This window comes from Melopsittacus undulatus, chromosome 3 (genome assembly GCF_012275295.1).
Source record: "Melopsittacus undulatus isolate bMelUnd1 chromosome 3, bMelUnd1.mat.Z, whole genome shotgun sequence".
Classification (NCBI taxonomy): domain Eukaryota; kingdom Metazoa; phylum Chordata; class Aves; order Psittaciformes; family Psittaculidae; genus Melopsittacus; species Melopsittacus undulatus.
This window is the reverse complement of record NC_047529.1, coordinates 107,283,271-107,306,276: the sequence shown is the minus strand read 5'-3', so window position 1 is coordinate 107,306,276 and position 23,006 is coordinate 107,283,271. Positions and strand designations below refer to the sequence as shown.

The window sequence follows — 23,006 nt, the reverse complement described above, 5'->3', positions numbered from 1 at the left end:
GTGGCTGAAGCTCTGAGCCCAAGCAGTGTTGCAGAAGAGGTTACATGCCCTTAAATAGCTCACTGTAAACAGAGGTAATGTGCTGAACAAGATTAATGACCAAGATTAATGAGAAGTCACATCTTTTTCACCCTCTGGGGAGCTGCGCTCAGTTCTTGGGTACAAAGTGTGACAGATCAGAGCTTTTTACTGTTCACTATAGAATAACGTGGGAAGAATTCCCAGTAGAATATCAGGAATTTTGTATATTGAAAGCTTGGCATAGCTACTTTCCAAGAAAAAAAATGCACAAGCTGCTTTTGCTGCAGTTGGAATCTTAATGGAGCTGTAGAAAATGGTGTGTGCCTGTGAACAAAAGTTTTCTCTGTTGTATGGCAATACCTGAATTAGCATCAGCACTTAGCTGAGGTGTTACCAAGGTTGTGCTGCTGCAGTGCAGATGGTTAGGACAGATGAAGGTGATGAAGGTCAGGGTTAACTTTGGGTTCACTTTACAGCACTTTATCAAGCATGGTCATTAACAGTGAAAATTTAACCATTTAACACAGTCAATCAGTTATTCCAGGGTAGATTTCATTTTTGACTGTACAAATAATATGCAGAAAGTATCTGAGATATTTTAGGATGCTGCTTTGCTGCCCAGCCCTTCCACCTTTTGCAGAGAGGCCCCAAAGAATGTGCGTGCTCCCCTGCCCTGCTGCAGGTGATGGATCTTGTGCTTAGGTGGCTTAAAAGAAGAAAAGTGCTGATCAGCATTTCTGGGTTTTGTTTTAATGCAGTGCTCAAATACAGCTGCATCCCAACTGTTGTCAGTGTCAACCAGTTAGGTGGTGTTTGCAGAGGCTGTTGAGAGCTTGTTAAGGGTAAAGTGTGATAGAAAGATGGGTTCCACTCTGCCTAAAAGATGACTAGCTGTCTTAGTATCACTTGTACCTTCTTGCGTGGGATAGAGGGGTAAAGATTACTCTCTGGCCTGTCTTCATATGTACGTGATGGAGAAGCCTTGGTTTATACAGAATCCCATAGGGATAACACTTCTGCATGTAATCTTGAGATAGTATTTGCTGAAGCTGCAATGTGCTCATGTATTCATACTGAAATCTAAAGCATGTGGCTTTAAAAACCTGTTAGTTTTTGGGTAAAATAGGTGACTCTCTGTGTTGGTAAAGCTACTTGTTCCTGGTGCTCTTCATCTCACAGTCTGTGTTTAAGACAACATGGGCTTGCTAAAACCTTGTCCACATACTGCAGTTTCAGGAGTGTTCTTAGATTGCAAGTAGCTAAGCTGCTGGATTTTGTCAACAGGAGCAGACAGAGCTGATCTGGGGCATCAAGGATGAGCTGAGGAAGGTCTGCTCCACTAATGACCTCAAAGAGCTGCTGATCGCCAACAAGCAGGAAGTTCCTTCAGGGGAGAATGCCGTGAGTTGGTCTTTGAATCAGTGAAGCTGACCCAAGCCAGTGTTGCTGCAAGGTCCACAAGCCTGGTGCCTATTCCTAACATAATGATACAGAAAGAAACGCAGTGCAAAGCCCAGGCGTTTTGTCCCAGGACTCTGATGATATTGCTGTTACTATTGCTTGTGAAGGGCTGTGTGGTTGTGTGTGATGCTGAATTCAGCACCTTCATCTCAGCGATGTGCCTTTATTCTGGTCCATGTTGGGGGCTTTTTGCTGGCTCTTCAAGAGCAGGTTACTTATGGCACTTCATGTTGCCTCCCTCAACTGCTAAGTTATGCAAAAAGACACAAAACCTGCACAGATTCCTTCCTGGTATCTTTTCTAAAACCAGTCAGTTTGTGTTACTTGTGAAAGTCCTCTCTCTTTTGGAGCAACACATCCCTTGAAGTATTTGTATTTATTAAGACTCTTTGAAAGGAGCGTGGGCTGGGATGTGGGAAGTGTCTAGACTCAGAATGGCCAAGAAATCCTCTCTAGGCAGGAAAAGCAGGACTTGTCTGAGCCTACATTCCCACCTACCTACTCATGTGCTCAGATGCAGTAGCTCGCCTCCTCCTTGGCTGCTTTGGCACAGCTTCCTTGAATGTTGAATCCAAACAGGAGGGGTATGAGCAGATACTTTGTGACCAGGGAAACTTCACATCATAAAATCAATTAGTACTGATAAGTCTTGGTTTATGTGCACTGTGTGTGTGGCAAGCACTGGAGACATCTGTGTCTGTGTGTTAGCAGCCTGACAGTTACTTTTCTATACATCCCAGTGTAATGTAGTACATGGACTTCCAGCCTCCTTCTGCCATGACCTGTTTTGTATTCTTTGTTGCTTTAGATTTTGGACCGAGTAGCAGATGGGATGGCATTTGGAGCTCTGCTTCCCTGCGAGGAGTGCAAGGGGCAGTTTGTGTTCAAGAGTGACGCATATTACTGTTCAGGGGATATCACTGCCTGGACTAAGTGTGTTGCTAAAACGCAGACTCCCAACAGGAAAGACTGGGTAATCCCAAAGGTGGGTGTTTACTCCAGATTTGATGATCTGAAGCATGTTTCTTAACTGATGTTACCCCTTGTAAGGAGATAAACAAGCAGCAGTCAGTGTTGGACACTGGTGAGCAGTGTGGCAGTCCTGTCACAGCTACACCCATCCAGGGTAGGCAGCTAGTGCATAGCTAAATCATATTTTCCCGAGTAACACTAAATTGAAAGAAATGTTGCTGGTTTGATTGGAAACCCATCATTTACCCTCTTACTTCAGTCAGTACAGTGGGTGTTTGACTACCAGTATGAATGTCTCAGAAATACTTTTCAAGACCTGCAGTAAATACCAACATCTGGCCAGTGGTCAACTTAACGTTTAAATCTTATGATAGTATTAGTCGGTTTAAAGCCCTACTTCTGCTTCCATCCCACAGGAGTTTCGGGAAATTCCTTACCTGAAGAAGTTCAAGTGTAAGAAGCAGGACAGGGTGTTCCCTCCAGATGCTGCGACTGCAAACTCTGTGCCTCCTCCCTCCGCATCTGCTCCTTTGTCAGAGACCGTGTCTGCACCCAGAGGTGAGCAGCTGTCTGGACATGGGTCAGTGGTGAATGCATGGTGTGTAATGCCATTCCCAGCCTGACCAGGCATGCTGTTCTCCTGCCTTCAGGCAGGCAGAGCTCTTCTGGTCAATTAAGGACAGCAGAGCAAGGTCTCACCTGCTTTATCTTCCTCACGCAGGTAGACCCTGGTATGGTGGGTTGCCTGGGGACATGGGCTTGAGGTGCTGGTTGTTTTCTAACAGGTCATTTGGGTATTTGGTGGTGGTGAGGAAATTACATGCTTGGGATGAATCAGAAACTTAAAGCCTGGTGTTGCCAAATGTGTCCCAGAAAAGACCTGCTGTGAAATGCCTTCTTGCTTTGTTTCTTGAGGAGCATCCAGGGACCTCCATAACACCACATGTTCCACATTGTATTAGGTTTTAAGGGCAAAAGGCTTTTCGGGTTTGTTTTTTAAATCCTCCACTGGGATTTGGCTTTGCCGGTCACTGGCTCCTGTTACGCAAAACAGGAACGCCTTCTTCAGTACACAAAGAACTGGACTCCAGAAATTCCCTGTAGGCTGTTGGCATGAGTTGCATGCTTTGGTGATGTAGCCTGTCCACTACAACCTACACGGACTTCTTTCTTACTCAGCCTTGATAGCCTTGGCCATAGTTTTGAGAGCAGGGGAGTATTGTTACTTGGGGGAAAGGGTGGGAGTAATTCTGCACAGCTCATTTTAGCCACATCATGTTATTTTAGTAATGAAAATGACACAACCCAGGTCTTGGCTCTGATTCCAGTATGCCCTGAAACTTATGTCAAAACATTGACCAGAATTAAAGCCAGGTTACTTTGTTTGCTAGCAACCTAACTAATCTGAGCTGGGGGAGAAGAGGAAACAAAACTCAGTTGGTCAACCAGAGTTAATGGCATTTATTTTTAGCAGTGCAGATGTGCTCTGCTTGCTGTCCTGGACCCAGCTGCATTGCAAAGTGTTAACTCAATGACATGATGACGCCTCAGATGGCCACCAGTTTGCTCCTGACTTGTTACGGAGTTTGCATGGTACAGCCTTGTACTGTCTGTAAGATCAAGACTCTAATGTACTGCAGTGGAGGAGCACTGTTGCTTGAGAGACAGTCATCTCTCTTCAGCCGCTCAAAAACTGATTTCCTTGTGAAGAAGCAGGAGCTTTCATCTTACAGTGAGTTTCTTCCATGCTGTCCAGGCATCAAAAGAAGAGGGAAGCAAAGGACAGTCTCTGGTAGCACAGAGCTGAAGCAGACTTTTAAAACAAAAACATGTCAGGCAAATAATGTGCCTATGTATCCATCTTCCCTGTTTTCCATCCCTTCTGTTTGTTGGTGGGTGCTGAGCTTTGGTGAAGGGGACCTGCTTGGAGCCTTGCATCCCTGCCAGCTGGGCTGGTAGTACTCAGTGTGGGGATGCTGATCCTTTGTGTTTGTTCCTTGTCCAGGGGGCTCTGTGCCGGTTGCTAACACGCTGTGTTATTTCTGAACCCTAGACAAACCGCTGACCAACATGAAGATCCTGGTACTTGGAAAGCTGTCAAAGAACAAGGAGGAAGTGAAGGGCATTGTGGAGGACCTGGGAGGAAAGATGACAACTACAGCTAACAAGGCCACGCTGTGCATCAGCACACAGAGTGAGCAGCCATGCCGTGGTTACTGATAGCACTGGTAACGGAGCTGAGAGGATTACGGAGGACTTGTGCCTTCAGAGCTGTATGGGGATCAGTGTTTGGATTACGGGAGTGGTTTGTGTGCACACATGCCTTAGTGTGCTTGGAAAAGTAAAGACAGATGTGTGCTGGTGGCTTTTACTTACCTGCCGAGTTACCGTGCAGGTTGTGCTGATGGGCTCTGTTGTGTGTGCAGCAGCTCAGGTCTGTATGCAGGCCACCCTCATTGGGATGACTGGTGCTGGGAGCTGTGTCCACAGTTGCCTTGGAGAAGCTGCAGAGCTTACTGTGGACAGTGGGAGCCTGATGTCATTCATTCTCTCTGCTGGCAGCTTGGGGTCTGCTCTTGCTCCCTGTTGGTGTTGAGGTGCAAACTGGCTGCTGAGGTAGGAGATTTTCTCCTACCTGCCAGGACTGTCCAGCCCCAGCCCAGCTCCAGGAAGGGGATTGCAGGAGCAGCCAGGTAAAACAGGAGTGTTCCTGCTGTAGCCCAACCTGCAGTTTGGGGACAATGGGGATTTTTTTCTTCAAAGAACATGGTGAATCCAAAATGTGGTGGAATAGTGTTTCCACTGAGTGTTACAGAACCCTGAATCATAACCAGGGTTAAAGTTTGAAACCCCACTGATATACTGATGGCTTTTTTCCCCTCTGTTTCCCACCCTGCCCCTGCAGAGGATGTGGAGAAAATGAGCAAGAAGATGGAAGAGGTGAAGGAGGCCAAAGTCCGTGTGGTCTCAGAGGAGTTTCTTCAGGATGTGAAATCCTCCAGCAAGGACTTTCAGGAGCTTGTGTCTCTCCATGCGCTTTCACCTTGGGGTGCAGAGGTGAAAATGGAGCACGAGGAAATGGCTGTGGATGGGAAGTGCAGCAAGCCCTCCAGCATGAAAAGTGCTGGGAAGGTCAAAGAAGAACAAGGTGACAACAAAGCAGTTGTTTCTCCACAGGCCTGTTCAGTGCTGTGTATGCACAAAGCAGATCTGGGTATAGCCTATCCTTGCCCTTTCCTTGAGTTCTCTTCCCTTTTTCTCATAATGAGTTTAAATAATGAGCCTTCAGGTGGGAGGATACTGGGGTCCAGAGCAGTGACACTTTGTTCTACTTGGTTTAGAACATAACATTTTTTTAACAGAGGAGCAAATCTGCCCAGCACCAATGGCATTCCTCACCAATACCATAGTGAGCTTGCATTATTAATGCTGGATGGTGAACAGAACCATTGGATCTGCTTGCCTGTTTCTGGAATCCCTTCTCCGTGTCTTCCAAGTGTAGGTTTCTCTCATAGAATTGGTGTGCATCTCACAGCAGTAACATCTCCACTGGGACTAAACACCCCACAGGCACTGTCAGGTTTTTGAATTCCACCTAAACATAACCACAAACATGACTTTTATCTGCTCTGCAGGTGAAAAAATGCTATGGCACATTCCTTGGGAAGGAGAAGGCCCACCCAGGAGGAAGGAGGCAGAATGTGGGGAGATCCTGGTTTTCATTTAATTGGCAGGGTGGGGGCTGTGAATTAGCTGCTAAAGGCAGGTAAAAAACACCATTGGAGTCACCATGCTCATGTACTGGGAACCCAATTTAAAGTCTCCTTAGGGTGATAATTATGCAAATGGAGGATTTCAATGCTGATTCAAGTGAAAAAAATAACACTTTCTCTGCAGGACCTAGCAAGTCTGAAAAGAAAATGAAGCTAACAGTTAAGGGTGGAGCAGCAGTAGATCCCGATTCCGGTGAGTGATAACAGTGGCTGCTCCTGCACCACACACAGTCTTCAGGATGTGTGTTTCTGTGGGAGTATAAGGGTTCCATAAAAGCAAAGTGATTTTTTTTTTAAGCTGTGTTATCTTGCTGTGGAAGGAAGGAAGGATATTGTTTGACATCCAGAGGTGGATATTCTGGGATGTTCTAGTGCAGCTTTCAGAAGGACCGCTTGCATTAAGGTGTGGACCTTGGTCAGCTTCAGGAGCATCTGTCAGTGGGGTGAATAAAGGCACAACTGGCAGAGGCCATAGGTCTGGTGTGAGCATCTGCCCCTGGACTCTTCAGGGAGCAGCTGATGTTGCTCTCCAAACCTGTGGTGCATGGATGTTGTTCTGAGGATTCATGCTGCATCCAAGGCCAGCCTTTGGTGTTTCAGTTCGTTTGCTAACCTGGCAGCTGCAGAGCTGTATGTCTCTTGAGAATTCCTTCATCCAGTCACACAGTGTTAAATAAAGATGTTAGATGGTCCTTTATAAAAAGTTACTTTTCCCCACTAGTTAGGCTTGATATTCACTCCAGTGTATCTGAAAGTGTGTGCCCACCACTTACTAAAAGGAAAACATGCTTCAAGTAGTTCTGAACGAGCATGTGATCACTGATTTTGTGGTGTTCCTCTTAAAGAGTCACACTACTTTATGAAACACTTGGGTGAGCACGAATGCAGGAGAAATACCTAAAACGGTAACTTCCTCTGTGTTCTCATTTATGTCTTTGTAGGTTTGGAGGATTCTGCTCATGTCTTTGAAAAAGGTGGGAAGATCTTTAGTGCAACCCTGGGCCTCGTAGATATTGTGAAAGGAACAAATTCCTATTACAAACTGCAGCTGCTGGAGGATGACAGAGAGAACAGGTGGGTTTAGTCTTATCTAGAAGGACTTCTGTTCACCTTTTTCCAATAAGTACTGGATTTTGTCCTTGACCATGGCAGGGGGTTGGAACTGGATGAGCTTTAAGGTCCCTCCCACCCCAAACCATTCTATGGTTCTGTGGAAATGTGAAGAAATACAAATAGGGATATTCATTAAAAAACACCACAAAAACTCCCTCAAGCCACTAAAACCTACAAACAACCTAATGCAAACTACCCCTGGAGATCTCTGCACTCTGTGAAGACATTTCTTTGTGGTGTTGACAAAGCCAAAGTTTGGAGGTGAGTAAGCTTATGGAATTGCATGTGGTAGTGTTCATTCCTGCAACGTGGGATGAGCAAGGCGCATACAGTTGGTGTCTTCAGGACTGTGCTAGTTGGCCAACAGGAGGGCCACAGTGATCTGTGACTGGTGGCTGCACTTGAGAAACACAGAAGCAGCACCAAGGTGGTGTCAGTAACGCAAATACTTGAGTTACTTACGGGTTCTCTGAAAATCTGAGCTCTGGGAGTTGAGGCTTAAAGATGCATTGAGTTTGGTTTTCAAATATATGACCCTAATAGTCTGAAGATTGGTGTTTGTGAAACATTACAACTGAAGAGATAGTATTCTCTCTTTTCCTGCTGTGCACTCATTTATGCTTAGGGGCTGCAGGCCTGATGTGTTAACACTGGGCACTTCTTCACACCTGTGTTTGGATGTAGGCTCTTTGGTGGCTCTGTGTTACCCTCCTGCAGTTGCTGATATAGAAGGTCTGTGAAATGGCTGATCTGCATGCATGGTTGTTGCAGGATCAGTTTCATTAGGACTGAGATTTGAAGCTAGAGGTACCCTATGTCTGTGTTTATCTAGTGTTTCACTTCTCTAGATACTGGGTGTTCAGATCTTGGGGTCGTGTGGGCACTGTAATCGGGAGTAATAAGCTGGAGCAGATGCCATCGAAAGAAGATGCTGTTGAACACTTCCTGAATTTGTATGAAGAGAAAACTGGCAATTCTTGGCATTCAAAGAACTTCACTAAATATCCCAAAAAGTTCTACCCGTTGGAAATCGATTATGGACAGGTAACTGAAAATGTCTCTGTACCAAGGGGAGCATTGCTGAGCTGCTTTGCTATGGTTGTTGTGTTGTGCGCTCACTGTTGGGTCACACTTAACAAACCTGAGGAGTGAAGTGCAGGTGCAACTATTGCCTCTTCTCTGCTACAGAAAAGACTGTAGATCAACGAGTGTCATGCATGGAAATGGATAAATTGGGAAACTAGTTTTCCATTGTCAAGCCTGAAGTCCCTTGAGTGCTCATTCCTGTTTGCTCTATAAATTTAAGGATGTTAATTTGAACTTAATTCAGCAGCCATCTCACATACATCCTGTCTGAAAACACTGTTCTCCTTTAGTTAAAATAGACACTTCTCATATGTCCTCTGTATCCAAAATCCATCCAAATGCTGAAGCAACTCCTATGCAGAGTTCTGCTTAGTGCACATAAGGAACAGGCTGAGAAGGAGTTACTCCTTGCCAGTATGATTTGGCTATTTAGACAACTAAGCTAAATAAGAATTCTGTTCCTTCTACCCACTGCGGTTTTGTGTGTTTATTTAAAGGCATACCCATAACTTAAACCAATTTCAGATTAAGTAGTTGTGCGCTGTTAATAGCATAAGAACTAGAGAATGTATTTCCAGCCATTGCATTTTTCTGTGGCCAAATTACTGGCTGTCATCTTTCAGCATGAAGTACTTGATGCTTAGCTTTATGTCTGGAAATCTGACTATTGCAGTGGCAAAGTGGCTGTGTACAGTGTACAGTGGTATTCTGAAGCATCTGCAGATGTTTTATTGCTCTATCCGTGAAAGCATGTAGATGGTATTATGGCTAATTGATGATTCCTGTACTCATCTGTGACAGGCTTTATTACAAAAACTCAGTGGAAGTAATTACATCTCTATTTTGTCATGAAAGCAACAAAGTAAACAGTCATTTTTTCATATCAAGGTCTCTATGCAGCAGAAAGCTTGCAGAGAAAGTAATTAACACCCTTGCTTGAGGTGAAGCAGGGATGCACAGAAAGTTCCTATTCCCTTAATTCTACTTGTGTTTTACACCTCTTGAAATAACAGGTGCCAAATTACTGAATAGGTGGATTTTTAAACCCACTTTGTTCCAAAATGTCAGAGCAATGTCCCACGCTCCCATGAACTTCAGGCTAGTCATAGTATGCATACGCTCAATTGGTTTTGAGTTGTTACCATGGCAGCCAGCCTGTTACTTTTATTCTTTGTGATTTTGCTAATTCTGGCACTATTTTTACCTCCCAGGATGAAGAAGCTGTCAGGAAACTGACAGTAGGTGCCGGGACAAAATCAAAACTGGCTAAGCCAATCCAAGACCTCATTAAGATGATCTTTGATGTGGAGAGCATGAAGAAAGCAATGGTGGAATTTGAGGTGGGTACACACATTCATGTTCCTTTACGTCCAACCATCAGACTTTCACAGCTGGCAGAAAGTTCTTTGCAATGCCTTATACTTCTCTAAAGTCAGTGTGAGTTTTAGATCAGCCTTAAAATAAGGGCAAGAGCATGACCAGAATTTGCCAAGCACTGGAAGCAATAACTTAGTTATGATACACGCATAAAACAGGAGTGTATTCTTTGTTCTTAAGTGCGGAATGTCTGTATTGGTGTCTTCAGTTTAGCAGTGCCTATGAGAAACTCATCTGCCAGTCCTGGAATGAGCAATCATTCTATGTGGTTGGAGGTTTTGTTTGTTGGTTCCTTGGGTGATGGTTGTTTTGGGGCTGTTTTGTGGGTTTTGCTGGGTATTTCCTCCCAGCGACACATACATTGTGACCACTGTTCAGTGAATGCTCTTAAGACTCGTAAAGTACTAACATGACCAGTTTGCTCATGATGTGAGGCTGGATGCACTTCTCTTTTTGTGAGTGGTGGACCATATATTGAGGTGGAGGGGCAGTACTACCATTAATTTAGGTAGCTAATGAGCGTGCAGCTCAGACTTGAGAGCTGCCAGATGATACATGCACGAAGTCCAGATCCTGTTCTAAACAGGGCCCATTTCAGGTTTTCTTTGTGTTTCTCATTTGTTCTCATGATACCCTATTTTCATCTGTTCCTTCCTCCATACTTCTTGATTCGTGCTTGTAACAAGCTTTCAGAGAGTGATCTGGTAGCATTATCTGTCTCTCCTTGCATAGAAACTGTTTCACTGGTTTTTGGAGATCCTGCTGTTTGTGTTAACGCAGCCGTTCAAGCTGAGTTAATTCTAAATAACAAATTCCAGTTTTCTTCAGCCAGCTTAGTTATCCTGCCCTAAGACTTCATATTTAAGCAGCTGTTTGCCCTCTCTATCAGTATTTTGTGTACCTGCTTTTCAGAACAGGCTTTGCTCCATTTTGTATAGCTTATCTTCAAGCGTTCAGATGGCTTGCCCAACATTTTGTAGTCCCTTGGGTTAATTGTGTATCTTCAGTGGGTTTTTTTACATCAAAGTCTTCTGAAATATTAGTAATTCTTTGTAGCTGGAACTGGCTGAAGACTCTGAACTGATCATCATCTTATGTAACTTGGTTTTGTAGAACTCTGTTGATAGTGTGTTAATTCACACCATCTGCAGATCTATAGCAGACCTGGGAGTCCAGATGGGCCTGTCTTCCTATTAGATTTATCTTCCTATGCTGCTGCCAAACAGCTGTTTTCTGTTAGAGGAAATAATGGTTTTCCTGGTTAGAGGTTTCTGTGCATCCTTTGGAAACGGCTACTTGTTTCCTTTAATCAACCTGGTCTCAACTAGTTTGTTCCATCCAGGCAGTCTCACTCTGCCAGAACTGTAGCAAACTCTTAAGTCTTTCCCTTAAACAACAATAGATTTATCTGACACATCTCTCTTCCTGCGTCTAATATAGTTTTCAAAGAGTTTTACCTCCCCAAGCATACGGGAGTTTATTGCAATTCTCTGTGTCTTTGCCTTACATCACATGGCCAGAGGGCTGAGTCTGTTTCAGTGCTGAGCCTGGGTGGAAGGCAAACATCTCCCTTGTCTCTCCCTGACATACTGGTGCGCACATCTGTGATGTGGAGCTAATTCCTCATGTTACCCTCGGTGCATCTGACAGTAATTGCAGTGCTGCTATTTTAGACCCAGCCCTTTGGCTGCTGTGCTCTTTTGTTGTCTCTAATGATAAAGCTTTGGATGCAGTTTAGCTTTATTTCAGAGGCTGGCTCTGTTCACCTCCCATGAGTCAAAGGAGACACAAGTTCCAACCCTCTAGCTGACTGTGGGCTCTGTAGGAGATGTACTTCTCCTAAATCACATTTTTGGGGGTGTGTTAGTTTATAGGTGTTAGTGTTTATGTGTTAGTGCATCTGTGTGTTAGTTTATATGACGTACAGCTAGTATAGGTGTCTGCAGCTATTTGCACATCCCAGTTAAATGGCCCATTTCACTTTGACTTGTCCTTCATGATATTTCAGCTAATAAATGGATGTGTGACACTCAACAAGAAAGAATTAGCCCCAAAAGTTTGGGAGCTACAAATCTGTTGCAGGTTGGTTTTCATTAGGTTTTTAATCTCAGCTTCATGTGTCTTGTGTTCCCAAGACATGATCAGTTTTGAAGCATCTCTTCTCTCTTGCAGTTCATCTTGTCTTCTCTTAGTATCTGGCTTTATGTATGCTTAGCAGCTAAAGTTCTAAGCCCAGTACAGGGTGGAAATCTCCATGCAAAATCACTTCAGGGCTTTCACACCAGGCTGTGTTGATTGGAAGAACCTTCTGAGTTCAGCTTGCAGTGGAGATTTGCTGGGTCTCCTAGCTCCATAGTGAATAAATAATGTGGAACTTACCTGGACAGTAGACAATATACATGGTTTCACAGGATCTTCTGTCGTTGGGCTCAATCTTAAACCTATCAAGTTAAGTAAAAGCTAGTTTGACCTGCAGGGTGCATGGTGAGTACTATCAAGAGTTCAGAGGGTATATGTATGATCTTTGTAAACAACTCCATTGGGCTTGACTTTTGGCAGATGTTTGTTCATTCAGATAGTCCTTAACCAGGCAAGGATTTAATGCAAATCCAGAACTCTTCCAAGATCCATCGATACACAAACAAAAGCAACATATAATTTAAATCAGTGGGTAAATGCAGGCAACCAAGACATCGCTTTTAACTTAGTTGCTTTTTTCGGTTGTTTGTTTTCCATTAATGAATATGAAGCATCTTGCAACCTCTTTGCATTTGACCCTCGATAACTGCTGGGTAAAGTTTTTGTAGCTTATGAATAAGATTATGATCTTAGGAATAAGAATGACTTCATTCAATTTGTTTCTTTGCCAGCCTGAACCATATGGTTGTTGAAGTGATTGAGGAATGCATCTGACACCAGGTTAATATTAAACTTCAAACCAGAAGCTTGGTACACTATTTTTATGTTGCTCTAGCATGTATGCTCAGTTTCCTATTGCAGTATTTATTTTTATACAGGATGTCTTCTCAGTATCATGCACTGTCCTTCTGACATAATCCCTGGATCCAATAATTCCATTCTTTGTGTGGTCAGTCCTACCAGGATGGAGAGATTAGCTCCGTGGAAACCAGAGAGGGAATGCTATAGTTTCAGTGTAGTGAAATCCTGTTTTAATCATTTAAATCTTCATCAGATTGACCTGCAGAAGATGCCATTGGGAAAACTGAGCAAGAGGCAGATCCAGAGTGCATACTCCATCCTCAATGAGGTTCAGCAGGTGAGCATGAAAGAGATGTTAGAGCAGGAGGGGAATTCAGAAGTTGTTTTGGGCTCAGTGTGGGGTGAATGCTGAGCTGAGTGTATAAAGATCTGTGCTCTCTCTAGCTGGAGAAGAGGATGTGGCTTCTGTGGGCAGCCAGTGAGTTCCCTTCACTGTTGTACCAGTTTGGGCAGTACTTGTATCTTTCACACCTTTGTAGCATGAATGAACTTCAGGCTGAACCAGACATAAATGGCAATTAAGCAAATGGAGCTGGTGTTTCCACCCCAGAGAAGTCTGTTAGAGGATGAGAATAAAGCTTAAATTGGCACAGGAAAGGTTCTGCTTTGATGATATGTACTGTACTTACACATCATGATCTGGACAATGCCAAGAATAGTATTGCCTTTGCTGCTTGCAAAAGTGTACCAGCATGTTCCATTTTTTATCATGGGCTCCCTGTCAAAACAGAGGTACAGGAAGTTTTACTTCAGTTGTTAGAGTAGACCAGAATCTTGCCAAGGCCATGCACCACTTCCATACCCAGAAGCCTTTATTTTGCCTTCCAGAAAGATAATCCCCATTAGATTTCTCTCGTACCAGAAGTTCTGTGTATTTCAGTGCAAGTGCTGTGACTTACTACATGCAGAACAAACAGGATTGCTCTTCTTAGTCCTGTGAGAGTTTCAGCATTAGCACTACTTGTATTGCTGCTTCTGTGTTAGTGCTCAGGTATCTTGTGTGTCTATTGCTACAGAGACTTGTCTTACTCAATAACTTGTTTTGGTGCTTGTTATCTTGTCTAGGCAGTTTCTGACAATGGTTCTGAATCCCAGATCTTGGACCTCTCCAATCGCTTCTATACTCTGATTCCTCATGACTTTGGGATGAAGAAACCACCTCTCCTAAACAACTTGGAATACATTCAGGTATAAACTGGAAACTGTATGTTGTGTGCAGGGTACAGGTCTGATACCAGGCATCCAACAGAGAGAATGTGTGAGGCTTCAAGTCTAACTTTAATGTCATGAGGTTAAGCTTGTTTTTCTTCACAATACTGTTTTGTTTATGTGCATGTATGTGTGTACACAGATACAAACAATTATATGTATGAGGTATTAGAAGATAAGTCATGGCTTAAATATGTGTGTGTTTTAATATTTTTTAAGTATATATATATATATATATATATGTTTAAAGAAAAAAGGGTTGTTATGTTGTTAAGAGAGCAGTTCATGGCCAGTGATTAACATCTACTTTAACATTGGGGTATTCCAGAGGTACTCTGAACATGTCAAAGGCACAAGCAAAATAACCTTTTGAAATTATCCAGGCCAAAGTGCAGATGTTGGACAACTTGCTTGATATTGAGGTGGCTTACAGCCTTCTCAGAGGTGGAAATGAAGATGGAGATAAAGACCCAATTGACATCAACTATGAAAAACTGCGAACAGATATTAAGGTAAAGGAAATAAAAGGAAATGAGTGACTGAATACAAGCTGATATCCTGTTAGTTTGGAGTATAGCAAATCATATCACAGAATCGTAGAATCATAGGATAGTTAGGATTGGAAAGGACCTTAAGATCATCTAGGTCCAACCCCCCTGCCATGGGCAGGGGCACCTCACACTAAACCATGTCACCCAAGGCCTCGTCCAACCTGGCCTTGAACATTGCCGGGGAAGAAGCATTCACAACCTCTCTGGGCAACCCATTCCAGCACCTCACCACCCTAACAGGAAAGAATTTCTTCCTTAGATCCAATCTACACCTCCCCTGTTTAAGTTTCAACCCGTTACCCCTTGTCCTGTCACTACAGTCACTAATGGGTAGTCCCTCCCCAGCATCCCTATAGGATCACATCAACTATGTCAGCTGTAAGTGGACAGATGTATTGGCATAATTTTAATGAAGGACAACTGTGGTGGTTAAGGGACTGGAGCATGTGTTGTGCAAGAGATGCTGAGTTGGAGCTTTTTAACGTGGAGAAAAGAAGGTTCGAGGAATATCTTCTCAATGTTTATGAATGTCTGGTTGGGGAAAAGAGTAAAGAAGACAGAGGCAGACTCTTCTCAGTGGTTTTCATTGACAGGAGGCAAAGGGCACAAATTGAAATACAGGAAATTGCATTTAAACAAAACAAAACCTTCTGTTGTTGATAGTGTTTGGTTTAGATTTTCTTCTCTTACCACTCACAGTAAACAAATTGACATTGGAAAAAGGTTGCCTAGAAAGGCTGTGGAGGCTCCATTCTTGGAGGTGTTGAAAGCCTGACTGAACTCAGCCCTTAGCAACCTGCTCCAGCTGCCCTTGCTCTTTCAGAGGTGCCTTCCTGTCTCATATGCTGTGATTGAGCACTGTCTGTATACCCTTTCCTCTTTGCTAGCTGGGAATAAATTTACACCTAAGTGATAAAAGGAGGCTTAAAATGGGGAGTTGCAAGCATAGGATGGATGTCATCCTATGGTAGTTTGTATGCTAAAGAAACTTCTCTTGTTTGCCTCTTTGCAGGTTGTTGACAAAGATTCAGAAGAAGCCAAGATTATTAAACAATATGTGAAAAATACTCATGCTGCTACTCACAACGCGTATGATCTCAAAGTTGTGGATGTAAGTTGGGCAGTGCTGGGGTTTAATTCTGTGAAGATGAACTCTTCTAAGTTGACTTACTGGTTTGCTGTTTCCCTTTATTCTTGAGTAGCTTTTCCAGTTTCCTTTCTTGAAGGGATACTTTGGTAAGCCAATTGCCATTGAATAGAAAAAGCCTAGGCAGAGATGAATCTAAGCTTACTGAGGTCTCTTTAGGGATGTGTTCTTATTTTCATTTAATTGGCCTCAAAAGGGGGTGGAGGAGTAATCATCTCAAATTGAGCCTTAGTTCATTTAGTGACTTCTCAGAAAATTATGGTCTTGATGAAAATACAGGGGCAGGCAAAGAACTAATCAATAACAAGTACTGTGTGATTGATGCTCCCTCCTGTTTGCTGACATGACACAGCAAACTGCAAGTACTAAAACCATCCAGATCAGTTTTCCTAGCAGATTAGTGTGTATTGTGGATGGGATGGTTTAGTTGCATGAAGGTAACACTTTATTTGCTCAGCTGTTCTTTTTCTCCTATTCCTTTCTGACCTGAAGATCTTCAGGATTGAGCGTGAAGGGGAGAGCCAACGTTACAAGCCATTTAAGCAGCTTCACAACCGCCAGTTGCTGTGGCATGGTTCCCGTACCACCAACTTCGCTGGTATCCTCTCCCAGGGTCTCCGAATAGCTCCCCCTGAAGCTCCTGTGGTATGTGAAAAAGCTTCTCTTGCTCCTACATCCCTGTCCCAGCGATGGCCGCAGTCAGAGACAATCTAAATGGGAGAATTTCCATATGGGGAGGGCACAATGTTATCTCCCAACATGCAGACAACATTTTGTATCCAGAGTGGGGTGCTGACTGGTACCCACAAGAGCTTGAGCTGCAGTTTTGCTCTTCTAGGAGCCCAGGTGGATTTAATGCTGCCTTTGTGTTTTATTGTCCCAATCTTTTAGGTTTCTTTTTTTCTGTTTGCAGACTGGCTACATGTTTGGGAAGGGCATCTATTTTGCAGACATGGTATCCAAGAGTGCCAACTACTGTCACACATCTCAAGCTGATCCCATAGGCTTAATACTACTGGGTGAAGTTGCCCTTGGAAATATGTAAGTAACTGATGAAGAGTATTTGCCAAACATGCGTAATATATTGTGGTAGAAGGTGATGGTAAAATTGCCATCCTTTTCTTCAGTGTGAAGAAAGAGTGTATGTTATTTCTTTGAAGAAGACTTTTTAGTTTTTCTTAAAATGAGAGCTATTTGATGCTGGGTGGAGAGAAACATCATTTTAACAGGTCTTAGAATATTGTGCTTGAGATATATGTATATGATTTTATATATTAATAACATATATCAAATGCCAATAAAATTAGTGACTGAGAGAAAGGAAGGCTGTTAAGTCCAGAAGACTGGAATCTGAATCAACTTTATATTAACTCACAATAAACTGAAGCCTGAAATATGATTTTTTTTTCCACCAAGGTAGTTTAAGACAAATATAAAATGCTATTCTGTGTTCTTTGTGCTGTCCAGGTATGAGCTAAAGAATGCTTCTCACATCACAAAATTGCCCAAGGGAAAGCACAGTGTGAAAGGTAAGCATTAGTAGTTGTCACTAGTAATATGTTATTAATGGCAACCTCTGCTTAGCGAAGAGAACTATAGTAATTTAGGAGCTGTACTTCCTTTAAGAGTTTGCATAATGTTGCTGTATAGTTGCATCTTTATATGTGTGTATGTGGTGTTTTGAGATGGGAGTCAGTGCATTTTGAACATTATGACCAAAGTTAATGTGTTGCCTGGAGTTCAGGAGGAATCTTTCATTTGATGTTACACAAGAGAAAATGTAAAGTGCACTCTTCGACTTTTTACTCGCTTTCATCCTAACAATACTGTGTATTTTAGAAGAAAGATGAGAGGTTTGATAGATCAGAAGAATAATTGTTTAGCTTTCAAAGTGCCTTAGAAGCTTGGAGAGAAGGAAAAAGCTGAGAATGAAAGTTCAGATGGAACAGCTGTTCTCATTACACTTCTATCTGCAATATGTATCAGTGTATTACCCTGAAAAGAAGATGAGAGAAAAGACTTAGCTCTAATTCAAGCAAAAGAAATGGTGTGCGTGACTGTCTTCTGTTCTGAAACGGGGGAGTGAGGACAGTAACATTCAGTAATGAGTGGCTTTTCTTTATTCATTTTGAGAGGCTTAAAAATCAGTTGTCCAAAATAGAATAAAGCGTGATTAGCATTTTTTTTTTCATACTACTCACACGATTATGGGTGTCAAACCAGATTTGTATCGAAGAGTTTAAACAGAATGAGAATTGGTTTGCTGTATTTCTCTGAAAATGCTACAGTGTGCATGTTTTCAGTAATGGACCTAGGATGTGATAGCTTTCAGTCTGCTCTGGTTTAGCTTTGATCATACAGATTAGACAATTAAACAAGCAAAAGTCTGAAATTCTGGCTTTTAAGGTAGCAGAGCACGACCGCCAGAAGTCTGGTGATGCTGAACTGAATAAACAGGCTGTGTTCTCTGTATTCTTTTTAAGACACATTTTGCACTTGATCAGCATTTGAAAATGTATGTGAAGTAATATTTGGCTGATATATTTGCACATACATTTTCTGTATGTGCAAAGTCTGCATTTGCATCTTAGATTTGTAACTACTGTTTTTTCCCTCTCTAGGCTTGGGCAAAACAGCACCCGATCCCACAGCCACTACCACCCTTGGTGGTGTAGAGGTTCCCTTAGGGAATGGGATCTCAACAGGAATTAATGATACCTGTCTTCTGTATAATGAGTATCCTTTGCTATTATGTTGGCTGCATGCTGTGTTTGAGTGTTGCTGAGTTTAGCAGGACATCACTAATGCTACCCAGGAGTTTTGGCACACTGTGGTTTTGCTTCTTTTAGATCTGCTTGGGAGTGCTCGCAAACAATTTAGTCTCTTCTTCAAGGGAGATGATTTTACAGCCTTCACACTTAAATTGTCACTGCAAAAAGAGAGAAGAATACACCTAGCAAATAGCTGTTGACACAACAGGAGTTGGCACCTGGAGGCACTGGAGTGGTCGGGCAGCACTGCCCAGTAGTGTCTTGCTCAGAGACATGCCAGACAAGGAGTGGGGGAATGCAGTCTATGGTTTCACATCACTGCAGTCCAGTGTCTTCCTTGTGGTGCTGTGGCTGTCCAGCTTGGCCAGAAGGAGATGGGGGAGCCAGCTCTGTGGCTTGATGGAAGTCTCTCATCACACAGCTTCTTTATGTTCCCCAGACCCTTTGCAAGTACTGAGGTAAACCTCAGATGCCCATCAGATATGTAGCCCTTAAGCCTCTTTGTAGGCAGAAATGCCCCCAGATTAATGTGTGCTCAACTGTCATAAGAGTATGTGATGTCTGAGGTCCCAGGTCAATCTCTTCACTCCCAGTGAGGCAGGTAACCTGTTAATACAACCTCTGAGTTGTGTAGAAACTGTCTTCTCTCTTAGTGAGCTAGCTAATTGAGGTAACATGATGTGCATTCGTTTTGTTTTACACCGTATGTAGTGGGGATGCTTTTCACCTGAATTTGGGACTGGAGGTAAGTTTGACACCTAAAACATTGAGAAATAGATGAGCTGGGACTGTGTGGTGCAGTGATGGAATGCACAAGCACTGCCAACCATTGTAGAGCTCTTCTTTGTGATCCCAGTTTGGGGAGGGGGGGGGGGGTTTAGTGGGAAGTTAAAAAGACATTGATGTCTTTGTGCTGGAAGGTAGCAATAGAACTGCAACTATAACTGTAGATGCCAGGTCTGTAACTGCAGATCTCATCTATTCTACCTTGCTCCACTGTTTAGATAGTGCAAGAGATGATGTGTGTTATGGCTCTGGCTGACAAAAACTAATCTTCACCTGTCTGTCACTCAGGATTCCTGCTGCACCATCCTTAATTCTCCATGTTACTGTTAGTTGTTTGTTTCTAAATACTGCATAAAACATTGTCAGATTCAGAGAGAAGTCAAATTTAAAGATCTGTGGTTTGAGCAGTTAGAACTGGTTAATCCCATGGGCAGCTGTGTGGTAACACAAGTTCAAAGGTGAAGTTTGACTGTGGTTTCAGATTTTTCTGTGTTATTACCAGTATCAGCAACTGTGATTATTCCTTAACATTCTTCCCAGATATATTGTGTATGACGTTGCTCAGGTGAACCTGAAGTACCTGCTGAAACTGAAATTCAACTATAAGACATCACTCTGGTGAACAGTATTTAGAAGCCCTGTTAGAGTTATACTGTAGTTACACAATAGCGTTGACTTCTGACATGCTTATGCATTGACTTCTCGTACCAAGATATCAAGAGCTAACCTGCAGAAGAGGTTACTAAGTCCTGTTTAGTACAACACTTAGTGAAAGTTTTATATAAACGTGTGGCAACACATGGACCTGAATTGTGATGAGAACAAGTACCTGGTTTTGTTATATACCACTTCTGATTTGGGGGGTTTCAAGTGTTTCTTTTCATTCAGCAAACTTACCTCTCCCCCCCAAAAAAAATTAAGCTCGTGTTTTTAGCCAAGCAGAGCTGGACAAAAGCAACTAAAGGAACTTGGGGCTGTTTGTGCTATTTGCTCTGTTAAGGTTCCCCTTTGTTTAAGATACCCTTTTTTAGTTTTCATTGGAATAAATGAGAAATGTTCACTTATTTTGAGGTAAAAAATAAAAGCTAATTTCATACTAACAGCTTTATGTTTCACAGCTTCCAAATTGTTTTGGGTTTGAGTCATGATTTAAATGTATTTGGCAGAATGTCCTTCAAACATGGTATCTCTCTCTCAAAATCAAATGCCAGTTATTGAAATCTGTAGTCCTGTTTCAGGAAGTCGTGGCGAGATGAAAATTTGGACTCTCCAGTAAGACTTCATCTGTCAACAGTTGGTGTGGTAAACATGGAAAATTAACTTGTGGCTGTTTGAATTTAGTATTAGCCCAATAAACCTCCTTTAAATATCTACCTTCAACGTGATGTAAGTTGGTTGTTGTAGAGTCATGTCCTAATGAAGCCATAGGTTGAGTTTGGGCTCAAGCTTCACTCATGAATTTGAGTGAGGTCTGTTGCCAGGCTGCGGGCAGTCGAATTCCCAGTCTTGTCAATATAAACTAATAATAATTTCAGTGTTTAGTGATGTGTTTTACTTCTCACTTTCAGTAAGTCATTGAGCAATATGGGAGTACTTAACTATACAGCAACATCAGTTCTTTCTCTGCAAAAGTTACTGATTGCCCTGAGCTATTAGGGCAAGCTGGCTAATTCCCAGGGGCAGCACTGTGCATTCAGTATCTCTCCACTATGAATTCCCAAAAAGGAATAGTTCAAGCTCGTTCTGATGGTTGCAGCTTTATAGACTTCCATAACCTGCATGGAAACAGAAGATCTGTTTTCCTAAGACAGGTGTCATGTCCCAGTGACTTTTGAAAAAGGAGTTTGAAGCCAAAGTGGTTGCTAATGGTGCAGATGTTTTCAGGATCCCTGAAGGAGAGGAGGATGAGGAGTAGTAGATGGAAAACAAAGCTGCTGCTGGGGAGAGATGTGGAAGAACTGGATAAGTCTGGGTATGGCTTGAGGACAGTTCAACAAAAAAGAATGGATTGAGGTTAGTGCTAATGGATTTTGACAGGAAGTGAAGAGAGTGGCCCTTCTGGTTCTTAGTAGCTTAACAAGTGGCTAATGATCATTTTGCTTCCAACAGAAAGGTTTGCTCAGTATACGTAAGTATAATCTTGTCAGTCTCTGAAAGACAACATGAGAACTGGTTCAGTCCAGTTGTGACGTAGATTGTTTTTTGGTTTCCTGCTCTCTTCACACCCCCCAAAAAACAGCTTATGGTTTAGAACCAGGAATCAAAGGAAGATGTTTTTGATGTTCCTTCAGTCAAACTGTATCATAGGTGGCTCGAAGTTCCCTTTTTCTCCAACCCAGACAGTGCAACGGGTCCTTTATGGGGTATATGTAGTGCTCAGTTACAATTGCAGCATGAGCAAGTATATCCCAATCTGCCAAACCTTGCAAATACAGCAGTAAAAGATGCAGCGGGACAGGACTTAAATGACGAAGCAGCAGCTGCCCTTTGGGCACTGGAGGAGAGCCCTGATGTGACTGTCCTGCAGTGAAGTCTAATGTGAATTCAGGCACTGCTTCTGCTGCCCACTTGTGGGACCACAAGGCAGCCCTGCCTCTGAAAGGAAGCACTGGTGCCACTGTGACCCAGCACACAGCCAGCCTGTCCCTGGGGCCAGGCTGAAGAGAGCAGCGTGGTGACAACCACTGAAGGTGTTACTTTTGGAGGATGTATATGAAGCAGAGCTGAGTGAATAGGTAGTCTTATTTCTTGGCAAAACATGAGTTCCCATGATATTTTCTGCTTTTCCAGAGGGGGTATGTTGAGGAGTGATTTCTGAGCTACAGTTCAGCTACCAAAAGCAATTTATAAATATTTAACCATTTTATCTGTATTTAGCATGGCTGGAGGCTCTGTTGTCCAATGGCTCACAAATGTTGTGATAGTTCATGAAGTCTGTATGAGTGGGGTAAACTGAAGAATGCCAGCCTGGGCTTACTGATCAGCAGTCAATGTAAACTGCTTGTGGCTTAGGCCTGAGTTCATGCAGGAAAGAAGTGGCTGAGGGAAGAACACAGCACAGGTCACCCAACCTGGTACTTCAGCCATAAACCAATCTTTGTATCAGTTGGTACAGCCTTTAATGAAATCCCCATACACCTCTTTGTGTTCTGAATCAGAGGACAGGGGGTAAAAAATTCCATACTAACAAGTAATTCAGATATATGAAAAATGCCTCTGGGCACATCAAACTTTCTCAATACCAGTCAGTCCTGTACTCAAATGGATTATACTGTGTTTGTAACTACTGAGGTCTTTGCTTCAGCTTGCCTTCTGGAAGACTGTTCCAGACCTCCCTCTATGTGTTCTGAGGACATAATTTTTGCTGAAGTATTGGGCTTTTTTTGTGGCCAGTTTATGTCCCACTTAGCATGTTACTTAAATTACTTTTATATATGTGGTGAGGTCTCCAACTTAGTCTGTAATACTCTCACTCCTTCTGTTATGCCCATAAAAAATAGTTTCCACTGTTGTGGAGGGCATGCATCTGACTGAGAGCTTGTGTGACCTTTTACTTTCAAATATGTCAGCCTACTTCTCCAGAGATGATCATTTTGGCACCTATGAGGAGAAATGCAGGTGTAGATTCCAGCCACCATGACTTGCTGGTTTCCATTTGTTCCAGTGTATAGGTAGCATATAGGTTGGTGGGCTTTTCAGGTCACTTTCACAGGGAGAGATAGGCCAGTACTGTCTGAAA

At 42.8% G+C, this 23,006-nt stretch overlaps 1 protein-coding gene across 1 annotated transcript in view; it reads left to right on the top strand.

Annotated features, from left to right (window-relative positions):
* PARP1 (poly(ADP-ribose) polymerase 1) overlaps positions 1-20,647 on the top strand; it is a 32,274-nt gene extending 11,627 nt beyond the window's left edge. Inside the window, exons 6-23 of the mRNA XM_034060447.1 lie at positions 1,306-1,422; positions 2,291-2,467; positions 2,871-3,012; positions 4,508-4,648; positions 5,360-5,602; positions 6,352-6,420; positions 7,169-7,301; positions 8,189-8,384; positions 9,638-9,766; positions 12,997-13,080; positions 13,869-13,991; positions 14,396-14,524; positions 15,576-15,674; positions 16,203-16,355; positions 16,624-16,751; positions 17,178-17,239; positions 18,332-18,446; positions 19,808-20,647. Coding sequence (XP_033916338.1) covers positions 1,306-1,422; positions 2,291-2,467; positions 2,871-3,012; positions 4,508-4,648; positions 5,360-5,602; positions 6,352-6,420; positions 7,169-7,301; positions 8,189-8,384; positions 9,638-9,766; positions 12,997-13,080; positions 13,869-13,991; positions 14,396-14,524; positions 15,576-15,674; positions 16,203-16,355; positions 16,624-16,751; positions 17,178-17,239; positions 18,332-18,446; positions 19,808-19,889 — 2,322 coding nt within the window. The 3' untranslated portion in view covers positions 19,890-20,647. The remainder of the gene's footprint in view (positions 1-1,305; positions 1,423-2,290; positions 2,468-2,870; positions 3,013-4,507; positions 4,649-5,359; positions 5,603-6,351; positions 6,421-7,168; positions 7,302-8,188; positions 8,385-9,637; positions 9,767-12,996; positions 13,081-13,868; positions 13,992-14,395; positions 14,525-15,575; positions 15,675-16,202; positions 16,356-16,623; positions 16,752-17,177; positions 17,240-18,331; positions 18,447-19,807) is intronic.
* The last annotated feature ends 2,359 nt before the right edge of the window (positions 20,648-23,006 follow it).